Source organism: Oryza sativa, chromosome 1 (genome assembly GCF_034140825.1).
Source record: "Oryza sativa Japonica Group chromosome 1, ASM3414082v1".
In the NCBI taxonomy this organism is placed as follows: domain Eukaryota; kingdom Viridiplantae; phylum Streptophyta; class Magnoliopsida; order Poales; family Poaceae; genus Oryza; species Oryza sativa.
Genome location: NC_089035.1, coordinates 26,545,327 through 26,561,967, shown reverse-complemented (window position 1 = coordinate 26,561,967; position 16,641 = coordinate 26,545,327). Strand labels below are relative to the sequence as shown.

General features: G+C 40.7%; 1 protein-coding gene across 1 annotated transcript; it reads right to left on the bottom strand.

The window, feature by feature from the left end:
* LOC4325917 (probable sodium/metabolite cotransporter BASS2, chloroplastic) lies at nucleotides 1-6,933 on the bottom strand. The gene is made up of 13 exons (NM_001401533.1): nucleotides 6,455-6,933; nucleotides 6,249-6,360; nucleotides 4,779-4,902; nucleotides 4,613-4,654; nucleotides 4,405-4,518; nucleotides 4,235-4,297; nucleotides 3,272-3,399; nucleotides 1,861-1,942; nucleotides 1,717-1,768; nucleotides 1,528-1,625; nucleotides 1,134-1,295; nucleotides 567-656; nucleotides 1-440 (listed from the first exon to the last, which is right to left on the bottom strand). The coding sequence occupies exons 1-13, from the start codon at nucleotides 6,567-6,569 to the stop codon at nucleotides 363-365; spliced, it is 1,260 nt and encodes a 419-aa protein (NP_001388462.1). The 5' UTR covers nucleotides 6,570-6,933; the 3' UTR covers nucleotides 1-362.
* Between the last annotated feature and the right edge of the window lie 9,708 nt (nucleotides 6,934-16,641).

The following is a 16,641-nucleotide window of genomic DNA, read 5'->3' as shown; positions in this document are numbered from 1 at the left end:
TGATGGTGAACTTCACTCTTTTCCCATTTTCTTAAAGGAAAAACTGCATTCAGCAAGAATACATACAAAGCTTATTGACCTTTCAATAGATTGGAATAGCAATTCTTGGAAATCTATTTACTCACCGCGCATAATATTACAATGCATTCACTTGGCAACGGACTATAAATTGAGTGCTTTGCAGAGAAGCACCTGCAGCTTATTTGGAAGATAAGAGTGCAATACAACAGACCTACCAAGTAGGCAAGTCCTACTGATAATCAACTTGCTAAAATATGGGTAACAAGAAAAATGCTGTGATAACTCCACTGAACTAAAAAACAACACTAGGTAATGACTAGAAACTGGAGGGTGTTGGTGTTTCATTCCTTGAAATCGTCTTTGTCATTTGCTGGAAGCCCTCTGTTCCTCCAAAAAACTGCAAGAGCACTCCCTCCAAGCTGTTACAATAGAACGCCTTAAATTAGACATTCACGAACTCCAGCACTCATTATATAAATATGAGATGGTATTTGCTATTGATGTGCATGCTTGTAGCATTAGGAGAAAATAGAAATGAAACGTACCGCCATGCATACAACACTGACAGCAGATGGAACAGCTACGAGTGGATTCGTGAAGTGCTTTTGGGCAAGTAAAAATCCAAGTGCAGAACTCTGGAAACAGGAAGAGACATTGTTAAGCACAAATGTCATTAAAAATTACAGCGCTCTATTAAAAATTACTTTGCATACTACTAAACTACTAGTACTTATAACATCATCAAGATTCAAGCTTGTCAACAGCCTCGTTTCATTGCTCGAAGCTCAATAGTGTAAAACTAGACATATTCATCCTGTTATCTTGGGGCCTTCTAATATTCACCATAATTAAACAGAGGAAACATGTTAGCCTAATTAGGTGGCAACAGAATGCTGCAGAGTGCTGAAATTACTGCATAAGTAAATGAGAAACTACATCTAAACAACACCAGCACAATAGACTGCATGAAACAGGCATGTTGACTTGATTATGCCTTTCTGGCATGAGGCATCCATAGCAACGATAAGAACCATTAAATAACCAAAGACTGTACAAACCGCAGGTTCTGGACAATAACAGATTATATCTAAGACATTTCAGCATTTATTTACCTGCATCCCGCATTCAATAGAGATAGTCCTAGAAGTTGATTCCCCAAAAGAGGAAACTTTTGATAACCAATACCCAAGTGCAAAGGCAGCAACATGCAGCAGAGCAACGGGAATTATAAGTTGACCACCTTGAGCTTTCAACACCTCTGAGACTTGTCCGATCTGGAAAGAAACAGTAAATTCAAGTAAACATTGTAACTAAGTTATGTTTCATCTAGCCTCATCTAGCCATTTACAATATTCAAAATGAAAATGAAGAGAGCAGCAATTTACTCAAAATAAAGAACAGACGATAATACATCATAATCAGATAAATTTGCAAAATTTGTGGAGAGCCTAAACAATCAGCAATGTATGGAAGTGAAACAGAACACGGAGTTGTTTTCAGACTTACAGGACTAGCACAAAGCAAAGTGGTGAGGAGAACCCCAATCAATGGTGTTATGGATATAATGCGCTCAGTAAACTTAGGAAAATACTCATGCGCCAAGACTGCAAAATAATGGAAATAAAGTCAGTAAATCTGTCAAAGATAAGATCCCAAAGTACAGCACAACAGGTATCCATTGGGCTTCTTTAGTACCTCCGACAATAGTTGGCAGTAAAACAACCTGAAAAGTACTGATGGCCAATCCCTGGACAGATGTAATTTTCTTATACTGATGGACACTTGATAAATAAAAATGGATTATTAGTTGGTTTTAAATATGAATCATGGTGCCCTTACTGCAGCATCGACAGGAACCAGTTGACCAGCTAGGAGTTTAGTAAGGAGTGGTGTCATCACTATAGCACCAATAGTCGAACAACTGAAATGTAAAGATAATCACAATTAGTCAGAGTAGAATTGGGAGCATGACACTCAGGAAGAAAACAGAGTATCTAGGGTGTGTTCTATACTGCACTTTCCCAACTTCTACTCCCTCTTTTTCCGCGCTCACGCTTCCTGAATTGCTAAACGGTGCGTATTTCGCAAAAAAATTCTATAGAAAAGTTGCTTTAAAAAATCATATTAATCCATTTTTCAAGTTTTTTTTAAGCTAATACTTAATTAGGGTGTGTTCTATACTCACCTTTCCCAACTTCTACTCTCTCGTTCTCCGTGCGCATGCTTCCTAACCTGCTAAACGATGTGTTTTTCAGAAAAAAATTCTTTAGGAAAATAGTTTTCAAAAATCATATTAATCAAATTTAAAGTTTTTTTAGCTAATACTTAATTAATTATGTGCTAATGAGTCATCCCTTTTTTCATGCCGGAGAGAGGTTCTGAACCATCGGTGTCGAACGCAGCCTTAATCATGAGCTACCTCATTTTCCGTGCGGGGAGAATGAGTTACGAACCAGCACAATTGAACACATCCTAAGTGGTTTCTGTATTAAAATCAAATGGCACAACAAAATAGCAGAATAATAGCACATAGGCAAAATAGCACCGTATGCCCTCAATTCCAGCCCTTAAACTATACTTTGTCCAATCAAGCCATGCATATTAGGTTGTTTTGCTTACACGACTAAACAAAATTGTGTCAACATTCATTCAGATAATAATTACATCAAACTATAATAGTTTTGGAACATGGTCCTATCATCCAAAAAAAGAGTTTATGTATGAAGCCTGCCATGAAAACCTACTAGAAAAGGTACAAGGTAGTAACATTCTTTAAACGCTTCATGGCTGGAAGCATGTCAAATTGAATTGGCATGCTAAAAGCAATCTGTGAACTAAATCTTTGGAATCGTAAATAGTGTGTCCAAATTTGATGTCTCAATAGAAAGCTTGTTGAGTGTGTAACCATGATATGCAGATATTTTCTACGCATGCGAGTACAGACAATACAAAAGTGTTGGCATCAAATAAATATGCCGGTTAAAACTTGCGAAACTGGTAACACATACAAACAATCTAAACCAATGTATTCAATATTTTTGAGACTGGCTAGCATGAAAATGTGTCTTCCAAGAAAAAAACGGGTAATTTACCATGATAACAGAATGATAAGAGCACAACAGAAATCAATTATAAAGGCTGTCACTCTAATTAGGGATAAAGAACCTCAAGAAAGATGAAGGTACATGTATAACAAGTAGATCAGAACAAGCACCAAAGAAATTTCTTCTCAAGCAAATCTGAAGCTTACGTTGTCATAAGAACTGAAAGTGCGACATTTCCTTTGGATATATAAGTAGCAACATTTGATGCTTGTCCACCAGGGCAACATGACACTAAAATAAGACCAGTTGCAAGAGGAGCAGATAACTTCAAGGTCTGTAAAATAAACATCCATATTAGGTTGCACCTAAATATAGACGTCAAATTTGTGCAGATATCTTAGTGAAAAAAAATGCACTAGAAGGAATTTTAGGTTCAAACTTTTTTTGCAATAACCAAAGAGAAACACTATACCACTGAAATTGTATTCTATGGATTCAAATAGACAGCAATGGAAAACAAAGAATGCAGATAACGGGTAGAGTTTACATTTGATATGATAAAATTGTATCGGCTACCCTACATAGATTAACTTTCTTCACATAAAAATTGCAATGAGATGAGATATCACCTTACAAGGGAAAAAGGTAAAATTAAATGGAAAAACAAAAGAAACTTGAGATACGTGACATGCTCAAAGTATCCAAGACACAGGAAATGAAAGGAAAAGGTCCTAAAAATGAAACCAGAGAACAATCTTGAACCTTTAAAAAAATCTTTGATGTTGATCTTGAACCTTCAAATCTTTAAGGTTGCTTTGTCAGATCAGTTTATTGATTATTGATTTAATCAAGACATCAACCTTTTTAATTTAATTACAATTAACATTTGCATGAAAAATCTCATGAAAAGAAACCGTAGCATAATGGCATGTGCATCTTTTCAGGGAAGGGCTTGTCAAATCAATTATTTCTTTGAGCAAGGCACCAACCTTTCAATTTAATATTTCCCAGAGTTTACATGAGAATCTTTAACAAGCCTGTTTCGCATGAAAGGAAAGCCTAGCATAGCTGCCATAGCAGCATATCCAAACAAAGGAATAACAGATTGTGTTTATTTCATTTTTTTGTTCTTTCATTAGAAATAATAGGAAGGCATGGCCTAGCATTACCATGGCAATAGCAAATCCCAGCATAGGTTTGATCAAATACTGCGCAAGAAATCCCACACCCACCTGCAACAGGCAATTGCATTAGTAAACCTATATCAAGTTGGAGGCCTCAAGTACAGAAAAATAATCACTATTTCTTTAAGAGAAGACGTTCAGGAGCAGAAACATACAGTCCATGGATTCCTCATGCATCTCCTGAAATCTTCGAAGGTCAATGTTAGTCCCATTGATAGCATTAGGAATCCTAGGCCCACAGTGAAAAGATCAGTCTCCAACCAGGTAACCTGAAAGTTTTCCAAGAAAACTATAAAGTCAGTTTCTGTGGCATTTGCTGTTGAGTACAGACAGTAATGGGTATTGTCAAGTTAGAAATTTTACCATCGATGGCTTGTAGATGCCAATAATGGTACCTAATATGACCTGCAAAAGGTGAGCTCTGCCTTAGTACATTTTTTAATATTTGCTTTACAAACCACCAAATGTAACAGAACTAGAAGCTAAAAAAGGGCAGATAAAATCCTCAAATGCTCCCAAATCAACTTACCCAGACAGGGAAAAGAGTGGTAAGCAGCTCAACTATTTTCTCGTACTGGTTTGCTTCACTAGGAATGCTCTCTGGCAGATTACTGGATATGTTAGCTTCAGCCTTGCACAATAGTTGACAGCTTCTGAGGAAACAACAGATCATTTCATCATTACCATAAGTAATTAAAATCAGAGCAACAAGTGTTTAATAATGAGATTATTCAAGAAAGGCCAGCAATATAGTTTTGCTGATCTGTAGGATCATTAATCATGTGGATGAAATTGCACTATTTAAAAATATAACTATGTGGCCTGTAAGGAAAGCAAGTATGCTAGCTATCACGCCTTGAAATTTTTGGTCTAATTAGTAGAAAATTTAATTGCAAAAGGTACTGGGCTTTTTTTCTCAAATATAAACTACTGAACTACAGATTAGAAATGCCATAACACTAAAACATAAGGTGCAACAGAAAAATGGTGAAAACAATCAGATTAGGGGATTGAAGAATGGGTCATGATTGCACTAAACAGAACAGCAAATACTTCGACTGACTACAGAGACAGAACATAATACTATGAGAAGTTCCAATCAATTCACTTTCTATCTTGTTCTGAGGCATGCAAATATAGTCCAGAAGATACTCAAAATATAGAAGGTAATGATGAATTTTCCCTTAAACATCGAAATGCAAAGCTTAGAAGGATAGGCACACATGCCACCTTGCTTAAAAGCATACAATGAAGTTCAACAGATTGCATGACTAAAGTAAACACAACTCACACAACTAATCCACTGAGTTAATCTAGTTGGGACAGCTGAAAATGGTAGAGCAAGAACTTTTGGCCACCGTGATTACTTACAAAGTCACTCTTTTAAAAGTTTTTTTTTTTTGCATCTATAGCAATGTTTAGAGGAAATTTGAGAATTGATCAGTTGCTAGCGTATACCATGTACTTCAAATTCACCACATGCAGCATACCCATTCTATATGGTTATTGAATAGTTCATCAATTTCATCCCTTCTAGTTTACATTTTACTTCCTTCAAAAGCATTACTCATACTAAATGACTAAAGCCAGTATTTTAGAGTTGTTACTGTGTTTTCATGATAACATTAAGATACCTATACTTCCAAAGGGAAGTGTTCATAATGAAAAAAAAACTTTAAGTTCTGTGACCACATGGGACCTTGGTTGGAGCACATCACCAGAAGGATATTCAGGATTCTCCTTTTACAATAAGCTGCAGTTGTTGAACCCCCAATCAGCAGCCTTTGCAGCTTCAGATGGGACTTTTGGTTAAAGTAGCAGAGAAAGGTTGCAGCACCTACTTCCAATTAGCACAACGTGACTAGTGAACACTCAACAAACGCAGTTTGTGTTGACCAAGTCAAACCCTGATCTCTTCTGTAATTGGGTAATCCACGACCTAAGGAAAGCAATTCCCCGGACCCAATAAACATCGACGAGGTGCTCATACGGCACGTACCTCAGAGCCGGAGCAGCAGTGGTCGCCGGTGCGGACGCAATGGTCAATCCCCATTCTTCCTTCTCCTTCCTACCATAGCTTGGCATCGAACAAACGATCCCCAATCCGCCCCCTGCGTACAAGCCAACATCCAGCTCAGAGGGATGGAATGGGAAAAAAAAAAGAAGCAAAAGTCTCCTCCAAACAGGCTCCAACGAGCGCCGTACCGAGACGAGCAGCCGTGCGGACGGCGGCGGAGGCGATAGCGGCGTGCGGCCGCGGGCGGAGGGCTCGGGAGACGGACGCCATGGAGCGAGCAGGGCAGGTGGTGGACGCCGCCATGTGGAGGACGCGGGGCGAGAGAGAGAGACGTGCGTGACTGCTGCTGGTGGAGTTCCGGAGGTCGCGGAAGTGGGGGGCAGAAGGGTTTAAGGCTCGGAGTCGGAGCGAGCGGCGGAGAAGCGGCGGTGCTACTGGTCGTTGTCGCGTCGAGGACCGAGGTGGGGGCGAGGAAATCGGGGTGCGCCGGGAGAGCCACACATCGGGGGCGGCTTGGCCGCGGCGCTCCTGTGGATCAGGTGGCTCCCTCCCTCCTTGCTCCGCTCCTCCGCCGCCGTGCTGCTGACACCCCTGGCCCGCAGGAGGAGTGCGGGCGTCGTCTCGGTCTCAGTTCCGACGGAATCACTGGAATGCTGGATCCAAAGGAAATTCCCAAAGTTCCCGGTCCTGCGGGGGCAGGCCGGCAGCTAGGATGGGCCGGACCGTGACAGGAAGTGCATAAAAGGATCATCAAGGCAATGCCGGTTTACAACAGTGTCTAATAACGGGTTCTCTTCGTTGTCATGCAAGTAAATTTGATGACGTGGAAAAAAAAAGGAAAGTATGGAGAAACACATTGCTACGCATGACAACAGCTCAGAGTTGACTCTTGACATTTATTAATAGAAAGTTTGTTGCATGAGGGTGTAGAAAAAGAAAGAAGTATAATAAAAAAAATATTTATGCATTAATGGTTTAGAAATTTTATTGTCTCTAATATTGTAGGAGGATAGTTTTTAGTGACATTAATTAATATAGAAAGCTGCTTGTAGTCGTGTTTATACTTTTCACTCTTTTTTTTAAAACACACAGGTTGAGCACTAATAAGATTATTTTTTTTACTGTTTTTACCCTATGAGCACATCGACTGGTTGGCTTGGCATATCTTGAGAAACTGGAAATATTTCGTATCGTTTTTATCTCTACCCTCTTGTAAACAAACAAAAAGGAAAAAATATCTTGGAACTCCTGTATATGGAGTAGGCCAATCCATAAGCATTTGAAAAAAAAAATCTAGCGTGAGCCTCAATTTCTTGGAATTTCTTTTAGCCGTTCACTCTTCAAGTAAATGTGCAATTTTCATACGAAACATCCAAAAATGCAATCGAGTAATCCTATGTTTTATGGATTGGTTTTGTTGACTAATCCTGTATTGTTTTTTTTACTCCTATATTATCGGACTAAACAAGTTACAAACTTTTTTGTGGGGAAAGGGATATATTACTCAGGACTTAAATCGTCCAAAACAAGACGAGAAATACAAGAGCATTCATGATCTAACCAAAAGACAGACAGGCCCTCACAACGGCCTTTATTTGCTAATAAATGACTGACTGAATTTTGGCTGCGATGAATTTTCCGGAGCTGAATCTCCCTATCACCGGATAACAGTTCTGTAGCTTCTTTCACCAAAAAAGCTACCTCAGACATTTCCCTCTCCTTTGATTCGAGCATCTGCACCACCATCAAGCAGTCCGTCTCCACTACAAACTGTCTAAGCGACCATTGGAGTCCCACGAGAATGCCCTCCTTGCAAGCTAAAATCTCTGATTCCAGAGCACTACCACATCGAGGCAGGTGTTTGCAGCAGGCGAAAATTACCTTCCCGCTCCAGTCCCGCATAACCACGCCAATGCCTCCACTCCCAGTCTGCGCATCAAAGGAGCCATCAACATTAACTTTCATCCACCCCTCACACGGTTTCCTCCATTTTTGATTTTTATCCTCAGGAGGTCGCCTGGCTGGATTGGTTTTCCCATTAACAAAGGAAATAACATGCTTCCCCTTCTCTACATTCGCTTGAGGATGTTGCCGGATCTCCAACAGTGACTTTACATAGCTCTCCAGGAAACGCTTGGAAGCTTCTATAGGGGGTGGTTGCTTCCCATGGACGATCTCATTCCGGACAAACCAAATCCTCCAAAGAATCAGCAGGAACACAGTTCGCTCATAATCCAACAGGATTTCCAGTTGATCAAAAATCCAACCCGGGTCATTGCACAGATTACCCCCATTTAGAGATATATTACCCGCCTCACACATGGCCCCCCATAGGTTCCTGGCGTCAGGACATCTGCACAACACATGCTTGGTGTCTTCCTTTTCTAAACCACACACTAAACATATATCAGATTGCTCCAGCTTCCGCTTTGCTTTATTCTCCATTGTGGCTAGACAATTGGTGGCTGCTCTCCATGCAAAAATTCTGACCTTTTGGGGGGCATTGGTCTGCCATATAAGATTCCACATTCTTTTGCATCTTGCGGAAGAAGAACTAGAACTGGTCTCCATATTAACAAGGTTACATGCGAGCCCATATGCGCTTCTCACTGAAAATTTGCCATGTTTATCCGGGTGCCATGCTACAAAGTCATCTTCTTGCCGTGAGGAGACCCGGATACTGCATATTGCTTCAGCATCAACAGGTAAGAACACCTGGTTTACTCTGGTTTCATCCCAGGCACCATTTTCTGACAGCAGTTCCGAGACCCATTTTAGTCTGCAGTTACCTTTACGCGTGATTGGCCGTCTGGAAAAATCCCTTGGCAACCAGGGGTCTCTCCAAATGCGCACTGACTTCCCATTCCCGATTCTCCATATAATTCCTTCCTTAAGAAGTGACAGCCCATACTCAATTGCTTTCCACACCGGGGAAGCATTTCCTCCAAAACTTGTATCCACAAGGGAACCATTTGGAAAATATTTTGCCTTGAGTACCCTTGCACATAGACTGTCAGGATTAACAATGAGCCGCCAGGCCTGCCGTGCTAGAAGTGCTTGGTTGAAGAGACGAAAATCTCTAAAACCTAGGCCCCCATTGCTCTTCGGACGAGTTAAACACTCCCAGGATTTCCAATGTGTTTTCCTTTTCCCCTTTTCTACACCCCACCAAAAATTCCGTGTTAACTTGGTTAACTCCTCACATACTGACTCCGGTAGGTTAAAGATGCCCATCACATATACCGGAATAGTCTGGATAACGGATTTTATAAGCACCTCCTTCCCGCCACTCGACAGCAGGTTTTCGCCCCAGATAATAAGCCTTTTCCAGATTCTTTCCTGTAAACTTTGGAATTTCCCTTTGCACATTCTTCCTTCAGGGGTTGGGAAGCCCAAGTATCTGTCCTCAAAACCAGAGTTAGCTATTTGCAAGGTCACTCTAATAACATCCCGAGTCTGCGGCGGAGAGGATTCCCCAAACATGATTGAGCACTTTGCCGGGTTTATGAGTTGGCCTGTTGCCAAAGCATAATCAGTAATGACCTCTTTGACAGCCTGGGCTTGAACGTTATCAGCTTTGAAAAACAAAAGCGTGTCATCAGCAAAAAGCAGGTGTGAAATCCCCGGGGCCTGCCTACAAATCTTCACTGGCGAGAGAGCTCCCTGAGCCACTTTGTCTTCCAACAGCAATGGTAGTCCATCGGCTATGAACAGAAACAGAAAGGGGGATAACGGGACTCCCTGACAAAGACCGCGTGATGGAGCAAAAGTAGAGAGCAGAGTTCCATTGAATTTAACAGAGTATCTCACCGTGGTTATACAAACTATTATCCATCTAACCCAGCGATGAGCGAAACCCAGCTTATACCTCCAAAAAACCCCAGTCCACCCGATCATAAGCCTTTGAAATATCAAGCTTATAAGCACAAGCAGCGTTCTCAGGCTTTCTATTCTTTTGTATGGAGTGAAAACATTCAAAAGCCAAAATCGCATTATCTGTGATCATCCGACCCGGAACAAACGCACTTTGGCAAGGCGAAACTAACTCATCCAGGATAGGTCTCAGTCTATTGACGAGACATTTCGATACAACTTTGTAAATGACGTTACAAAGACTAATGGGACGAAAATCCCGAAGTTCCATAGGTTGCTCAATTTTCGGGATAAGCACGAAAGTACTGCGCATATTCAGTGATAGTAGCTTTCAAACATTCTCAGAAGTCAATACTATGTTTACTTAATAATGTTACAACTCGTAAGTACGAATAGTAAATGTTTCTTTATCAATGTATGCATTGCACTTCTTAATATTAACTCTATTGTTTTGTTTAGGCAAAGGTTTGAGAGATATGTGCAGCTTCCTGATTTTTCATGTCGGAGAGCATTGATTGAGGATAAAGTTAGAAGATTTGTGGTATGTGTCTTGAGTAATCATGTTCTAGTGCTATAATATATAATTGACTCATTATTTTAATTCACATCGTATATTTTGGTTGTCTTCTTCAAAGGTACCAACCAATGTTAACCTGGATGAAATTGCTTAAAAAACATACGGTTGTAGTAGAGGTGCCCGACTGAGTTTGGAGAGAAGGGGATTGGGAAGATACGTAAAACAAGGTGAGCCATTAGCGTATAATTAATTGAGTATTAACTATTATAAATTTCAAAAATAGATTAATATGATTTTTAAAGCAACTTTCCTATAGAAAATTTTTGTAAAAAAACACATAGCAAGGTTTGCGACAAAGCTATGAACAATGCTTGAAAACAGAGCTTTGCTCAAAAGTGGAGAGAACTGGAAGTTTCAGGTTGCTATATGCGACTTTTTGGAAGCTGTAGGTGAGGAAGATGCGTATGTTTCTCCTGCGGATATTGAGCTCTATTCAAAGTGGTTGTCTGCATGCCGATCAGTGTAACAATTAACTTGTTGGAATTAATGGATGGGCTAAAGCCCACTCAAAGATTAATTTTTGAAAAATCACAAAAGCCCACCTCATGAGATGGCATACATGTGGAGTTTAGTACCACCTTGCTTATTCTAGGAGAGGGGGACCTCCTTAAAAGGGAGGAATGCCTCCTAGCCACTTGAAGCATGTGTGGTGGAGAGAAGAGGGGGAACACACGCTCGCTCGCTTGCTTGGCTTGGCCGTGTGTGCACGACGTACACGTCGAATGGTCCGCAAAATTGGCTCCTCACCCTTGCGCAGATGCAGCCTTCTTTTGCAGTTTTGTTTTGCTGTAGGAAATTCGGATTTGTTTTGTTTTGGAAACATTTCGAAAAATCCGGTGCGTGAAAACGGCGTGGAGTCCGAATAAGTTACGCGCGACTTATCCGGTTCGGTGTGGAGTCCGAATAAGTTACGCGCGACTTATCCGGTTCGGTTACGCGGAGTGGAGATCATGCGGGCGCCCTGATCAAGCGACCTATCTCTATATAAACCGAGTCGCCACCTTCACGCAACAGACACGAAATCAATCTAGAGTTTGCCTCCTACTCTGTACTGCGCCGTCGCTCGTAGACTACTCCATCCCGCTCGCCGGCGTGAACCGGCAATCGGGAGAGCAGGTCTCCGGAACCTCTGCCTTCGACGTCCTGCACCGGGAGAAGGCGGCAATAATATTTTTCGGAAGCGCTTCGCGTGACTGCTCCCTGTTCGTCCACGACGGCTCGCCTTCCTCTCCGCTCGCGTGCCGTGCGCCTTCGTCGACGCCCGCAACCACGAGTAGTTCCTGCCGAGAAACTGGTCTTTCCGCCACCTCGGTACGTGTTCGACATGTTGCGCATATTTGATCTGTTTATATTTTACTGCTTAGTTTACATGTGTAGATCTAATGATGCGTTCATGGTAGTTTACATCTGCAATGTCATGATTTATTTATAGAATAAATTAAATTATTATGTGCTGGCGATTCATCTCACACTTTGTATACTGTGATTAGATCTGATCCGTAGCAGACTTCGGTATTTTGTTTCCCCGGGTATGCTTATGGTTCTTCCTTTATTTTAAGGATGTCACCATTAATTAATTTGCGAAGCCCTGGCCTGGAAAAAAAAAGATACGTGGATATGTAAATACAGTATTTGTGGTAATTGAATTGTTGTCTGCTCATTGCGCACTGTTGGTATTTCTTAACGATATTACTAGAAACATAATTCTCAGCAATGGCGCAGAAATACTTCTGGTATATTATGGTTACAGAGTTCATCCGCAAGCGCACGGATATACCATTGTAGCATTTCACCTGAGAGTATTCCAAGGGTATCGTATTTATTTTATCCCGTGGGAAGATCACGTAGAGAGAACTCAACTAATAATTTATATATTACTTGTGATAATCATATTCTAAGCAGGGGTTAAGATAATCCAAGGGTAGAGTGACACTTAAGCATTTCTACTCATCCTCATAATAAATAATCTAAGCTGGGTGGAAAGAAAAGAGAAAGGAAATCTATTCCTATACTTCTAATATACAAATTATACATACATTCTAGTTAACTGATATACTAGCTAATACCCTCTATCCGATGCCCTCCTGGTACTTCGAAAAGCCACCCCTGACTGCCGAGTTCCTTACGATAGCCCGTCATGACCATCCAACCGGGGCTAAATACGGAGGAGTACCCTCCCCAAGAAATTAACTTAGGAGTATATATAGGCGCGGAGGAATACCCCTATTGAGCTGTCACCATCAGCGGCCCACCTCTCATCCACAATATATAACCCCAAATAATGATATCCTGTAATCTAGACACCACGTTTAAACTACTAGATACTACTCTAATATCATCGTCATGACATAGAGTAATTGCATATGCAAACACTATACCCGCACCAAAGCATCTCCTAGATAAGTTAGCAGTATAGTCAGTATAACATGAATATAATGTAAAGTAGGTACTCATATACTCAGAAAGTATTCCAATACCATAAATGTATGTAGAATAGTATTCTAATAAAAGTACAAAGCTTACAAAAGAGGAAAGGAAAGCTACTAGAGCCATACCCGAACTCTTCCGAAGACTTCCGGACTCCTGATTCCTATTCTAATTCTATTCCACCAGCTAGATACTACTAAACTAAACTTGAGAGGAATGATAGAGCTCTTGCTTGAGGTGTGTGAGTGAAGTGAGAAGGTGAAGTCCTTTTATAGCTTCAACCGTCATTGGGGCTTCATCTCGACCGTCCAGCCAAAACCTAGATCCAACCGTCATTGGGGCTTCATCTCGACCGTCATTGGGGCTTCATCTCGACCGTCCAGCCAAAACCTAGATCCAACGAAGGCGAGGGTGGTTCGGCCGAACCATCAGGTTTGGCCGAACCTGGGGCTGGCCCAATCCAGCCCAATTTCGGCTGGCGGCCTCCTCTGCTGCTTCACTTCGTAGACTTGTGAATTTTGGCCTGATTCATCGTGTCAATTCTGAGTTCTTGGCCCATTCATACACAAGTCTGGTTCTCGACATCGTCCGATTAATTTATCGTCTGAGTTGATGTCGATTCTCCTTCACTTTATTGTCATTCTCTGCAAAAGGTTAGTAAACCTAATTCTAGTGGAATATTATTGTTCTAACATATTTATGCATTGCAAGCATCACTAGTTCTCCTCTATTTTGGTAATATTGACGGTCGAAACTGATCGATAACGACCGTCAACACGCACCGGCCTCACACGACCTGATTTCTAAGATAGTTTGGGGTGCCTATGTCTTTTGTTAGTTCTCGGACAAGTGTTCCATTGGCGAACTACGGCTATCGTATAGTCCGTGATAGCTGTCCTTCGCTAATATACGTATTATCCATTTACACATGTGATCCCCTCAGCTTACAACTGCCTATCACCTATCAACCTCTGTTCGACTACTCATTACAATGGCAAGTGCATCTTTCCATCTTAGGCAATGTGGGAGAAGTGCCGATCGTGGGAGAATCTTGTGAACCCCTTCAGGATCTACACACTTTGGGATCGTGCATTACATATGCGTGCATTACATCCCATGTGAATGCAACAACATTTCTCTGTCAGTTAAGGTTTGACCAAGTATTCGTTTCCTTTTTAATCACCAATTTTGTTTTGGCTAGAGCACATGTGTGATTTTTCTTTTCTTCCCATTTGCTACCCTAACACTCGCCCGTGAGATGCAGGGTAGTTCTCCCTTCGCAACAGAACCATTCTTTTATTAAAAATATTTTTTTCAAACATTCACAACTTTATACCTCTCCCGTCCTCTACGAGTCCATTCTTTACGAAAGAAAAATATTCTCTAGAAGGGTGTTTTTTTATAACGTGGCAAGCATCCGCTAACATGAGCTAAGGCTCTATTTCTTTCAGTTTAGAATTATTATAATCTAAATTATTGAGTCAGATTACTATAAGCTAGATTGTTATAATCTGTAGTATAATATACGGTTAGTTGTTTCTTTCCTAGATTTTTAGAGCCTAGATTATTGGGTTTGCAAGTCTAAAGAGGGAGTGGGGTAGCATGGTGGGTAATTTTTCACCCAATAATCTAGAAAAAGCTCACATAAATGAGCTTACCATATTATAATAAGCTGGGCTCCAGATTATAATAAGCTATTTTAATAAGTTGTATGTTTCTTTCAGCTTAATCTTAATAATCTAGATTATAATAATCCCAGGCTGAAAGAAACAGGGCCTAAGTGCTGCCATCTAGAGGTTGGCATGGCCATTTTACAAGCTGCTCCCTTGCAAGTTGCAGCCTTTCTAAAGGAATACAATGGAAAACTGTCCATTTTGCAGGCCTCCTAGAGCGCTTAAAGGGGGCACCTTGGAAAACTGTCGATTGCCAAGATGGGGTGCCATTTTGCAGGCGGGTTTGCCTACAAAGTGCTTAGCCCCCGATGATCGTCTAATAGCACACACCAACGATCGTCTACCACATCGTAAAAAAAAGCTTTTTTTTTCAAAATAAAACCCTATGGGGTTTTTGAAAAAGTCCTCGCAGAGAACATGAGGGGTGGTATAGATTTGTTAAAGTTTGAAAAAAAAACATTTTGTAAATATTTTAATATAAAAATTCTTTTGCAACACATATAGAGCTCCTAATGGTTGTGGTTCAATTTTTTCTAGAAGATGATGGCATGAACGAAGCTGGGTGGCAGGAGCAGCATCAAAAAGAGTAGGAAGGCGGTGACTAGCGAGACATAAGAACTATAAATATTTGAACCTAACAATGATAAGGTTTGAATTTTGAAGGTATCTACCACAATAAAGAGAAGGGATCATAACCAAATAAGTGAAGGGGAGGCAATTGGTGAGACTTCTAAAATCTATCAAAAGGAACCCCATTTTCATAGTCGTGATGACGATGAAGAGGATGATTGTAATGACGCGCAGACGAGCGGAAAGGGGTGGACTGGTGGATAACATGGTAGGGTTAACGAATAGCAAGTGTCATAGGGGCTCACCAAATTTGACGAAGATCAAGATAAGAATAAGGAATCCTATAAAAGATAGTTTTTTTAAAAAAAATAATATAAATTCGTTGCTGTGCTAGCCACATAATTGTGCGGGTTACCCTGCTAATTTTATATTATACTCATCATAATTAATATGATTTTGTATCTATATTTATGGTTTGCCATGCCATAATTTACGCTATATCCTTCCATGCGAATTGTCCTTGTTAATCTTAAGTACATGCAACCGTTCCAACCTGCGAATGGTGAAGATTAAGTAGATACACGTAAAACAAGAATGTCATGAGCACATAATTAATTAAGTTTTAATTATTTTAAACTTAAAAATAGATTTATCTTATATTTAAAAGCATCTTTTCACATGTAATACATCATTTACTAGATTGAGAAATGTGTTAATAGAAATCAATGTAAAATCTATATCTTGGGTGGGTGGAGGGGCGAACTGGATTGCCACGACGAATGGAACAGAATCCAGAGATCGCATATCAGCATCCATTTCTGGTCCAAGCGGCACATCAGCCCCGTCGCGTCGTGGTGCATGCCTTCATTCGCACGAACCGTCGCCATCTACCGCACAGTGCATAACAAACCCTGATGGCAACCGGCGAGCACAAATCCATCCTACCGGCATCGCCAAACGGGAAAAGCACCCACCTAAAAGTCCACCCGGTTCGTTTGGCCGTCGCGGCAGCGGGAAGAAAAGAAACGCATCTCGCGCACGCACCCACATACTTAAGTGTTTTTCTCGAATTTACTATAGTCGACAAATTTTCCTCCAAAAATTTGTCAGATGTAATTACAGTACAATCGTAGTGTAATTACACTGTAACTTGTATATAATTACACTGTAACTATAATGTAACTTGTATGTAACTTTCAAGAATCTCTCGGTAACATGTTATTTCAGTAAAATAGAGGTCGTGGGAACAAATCCT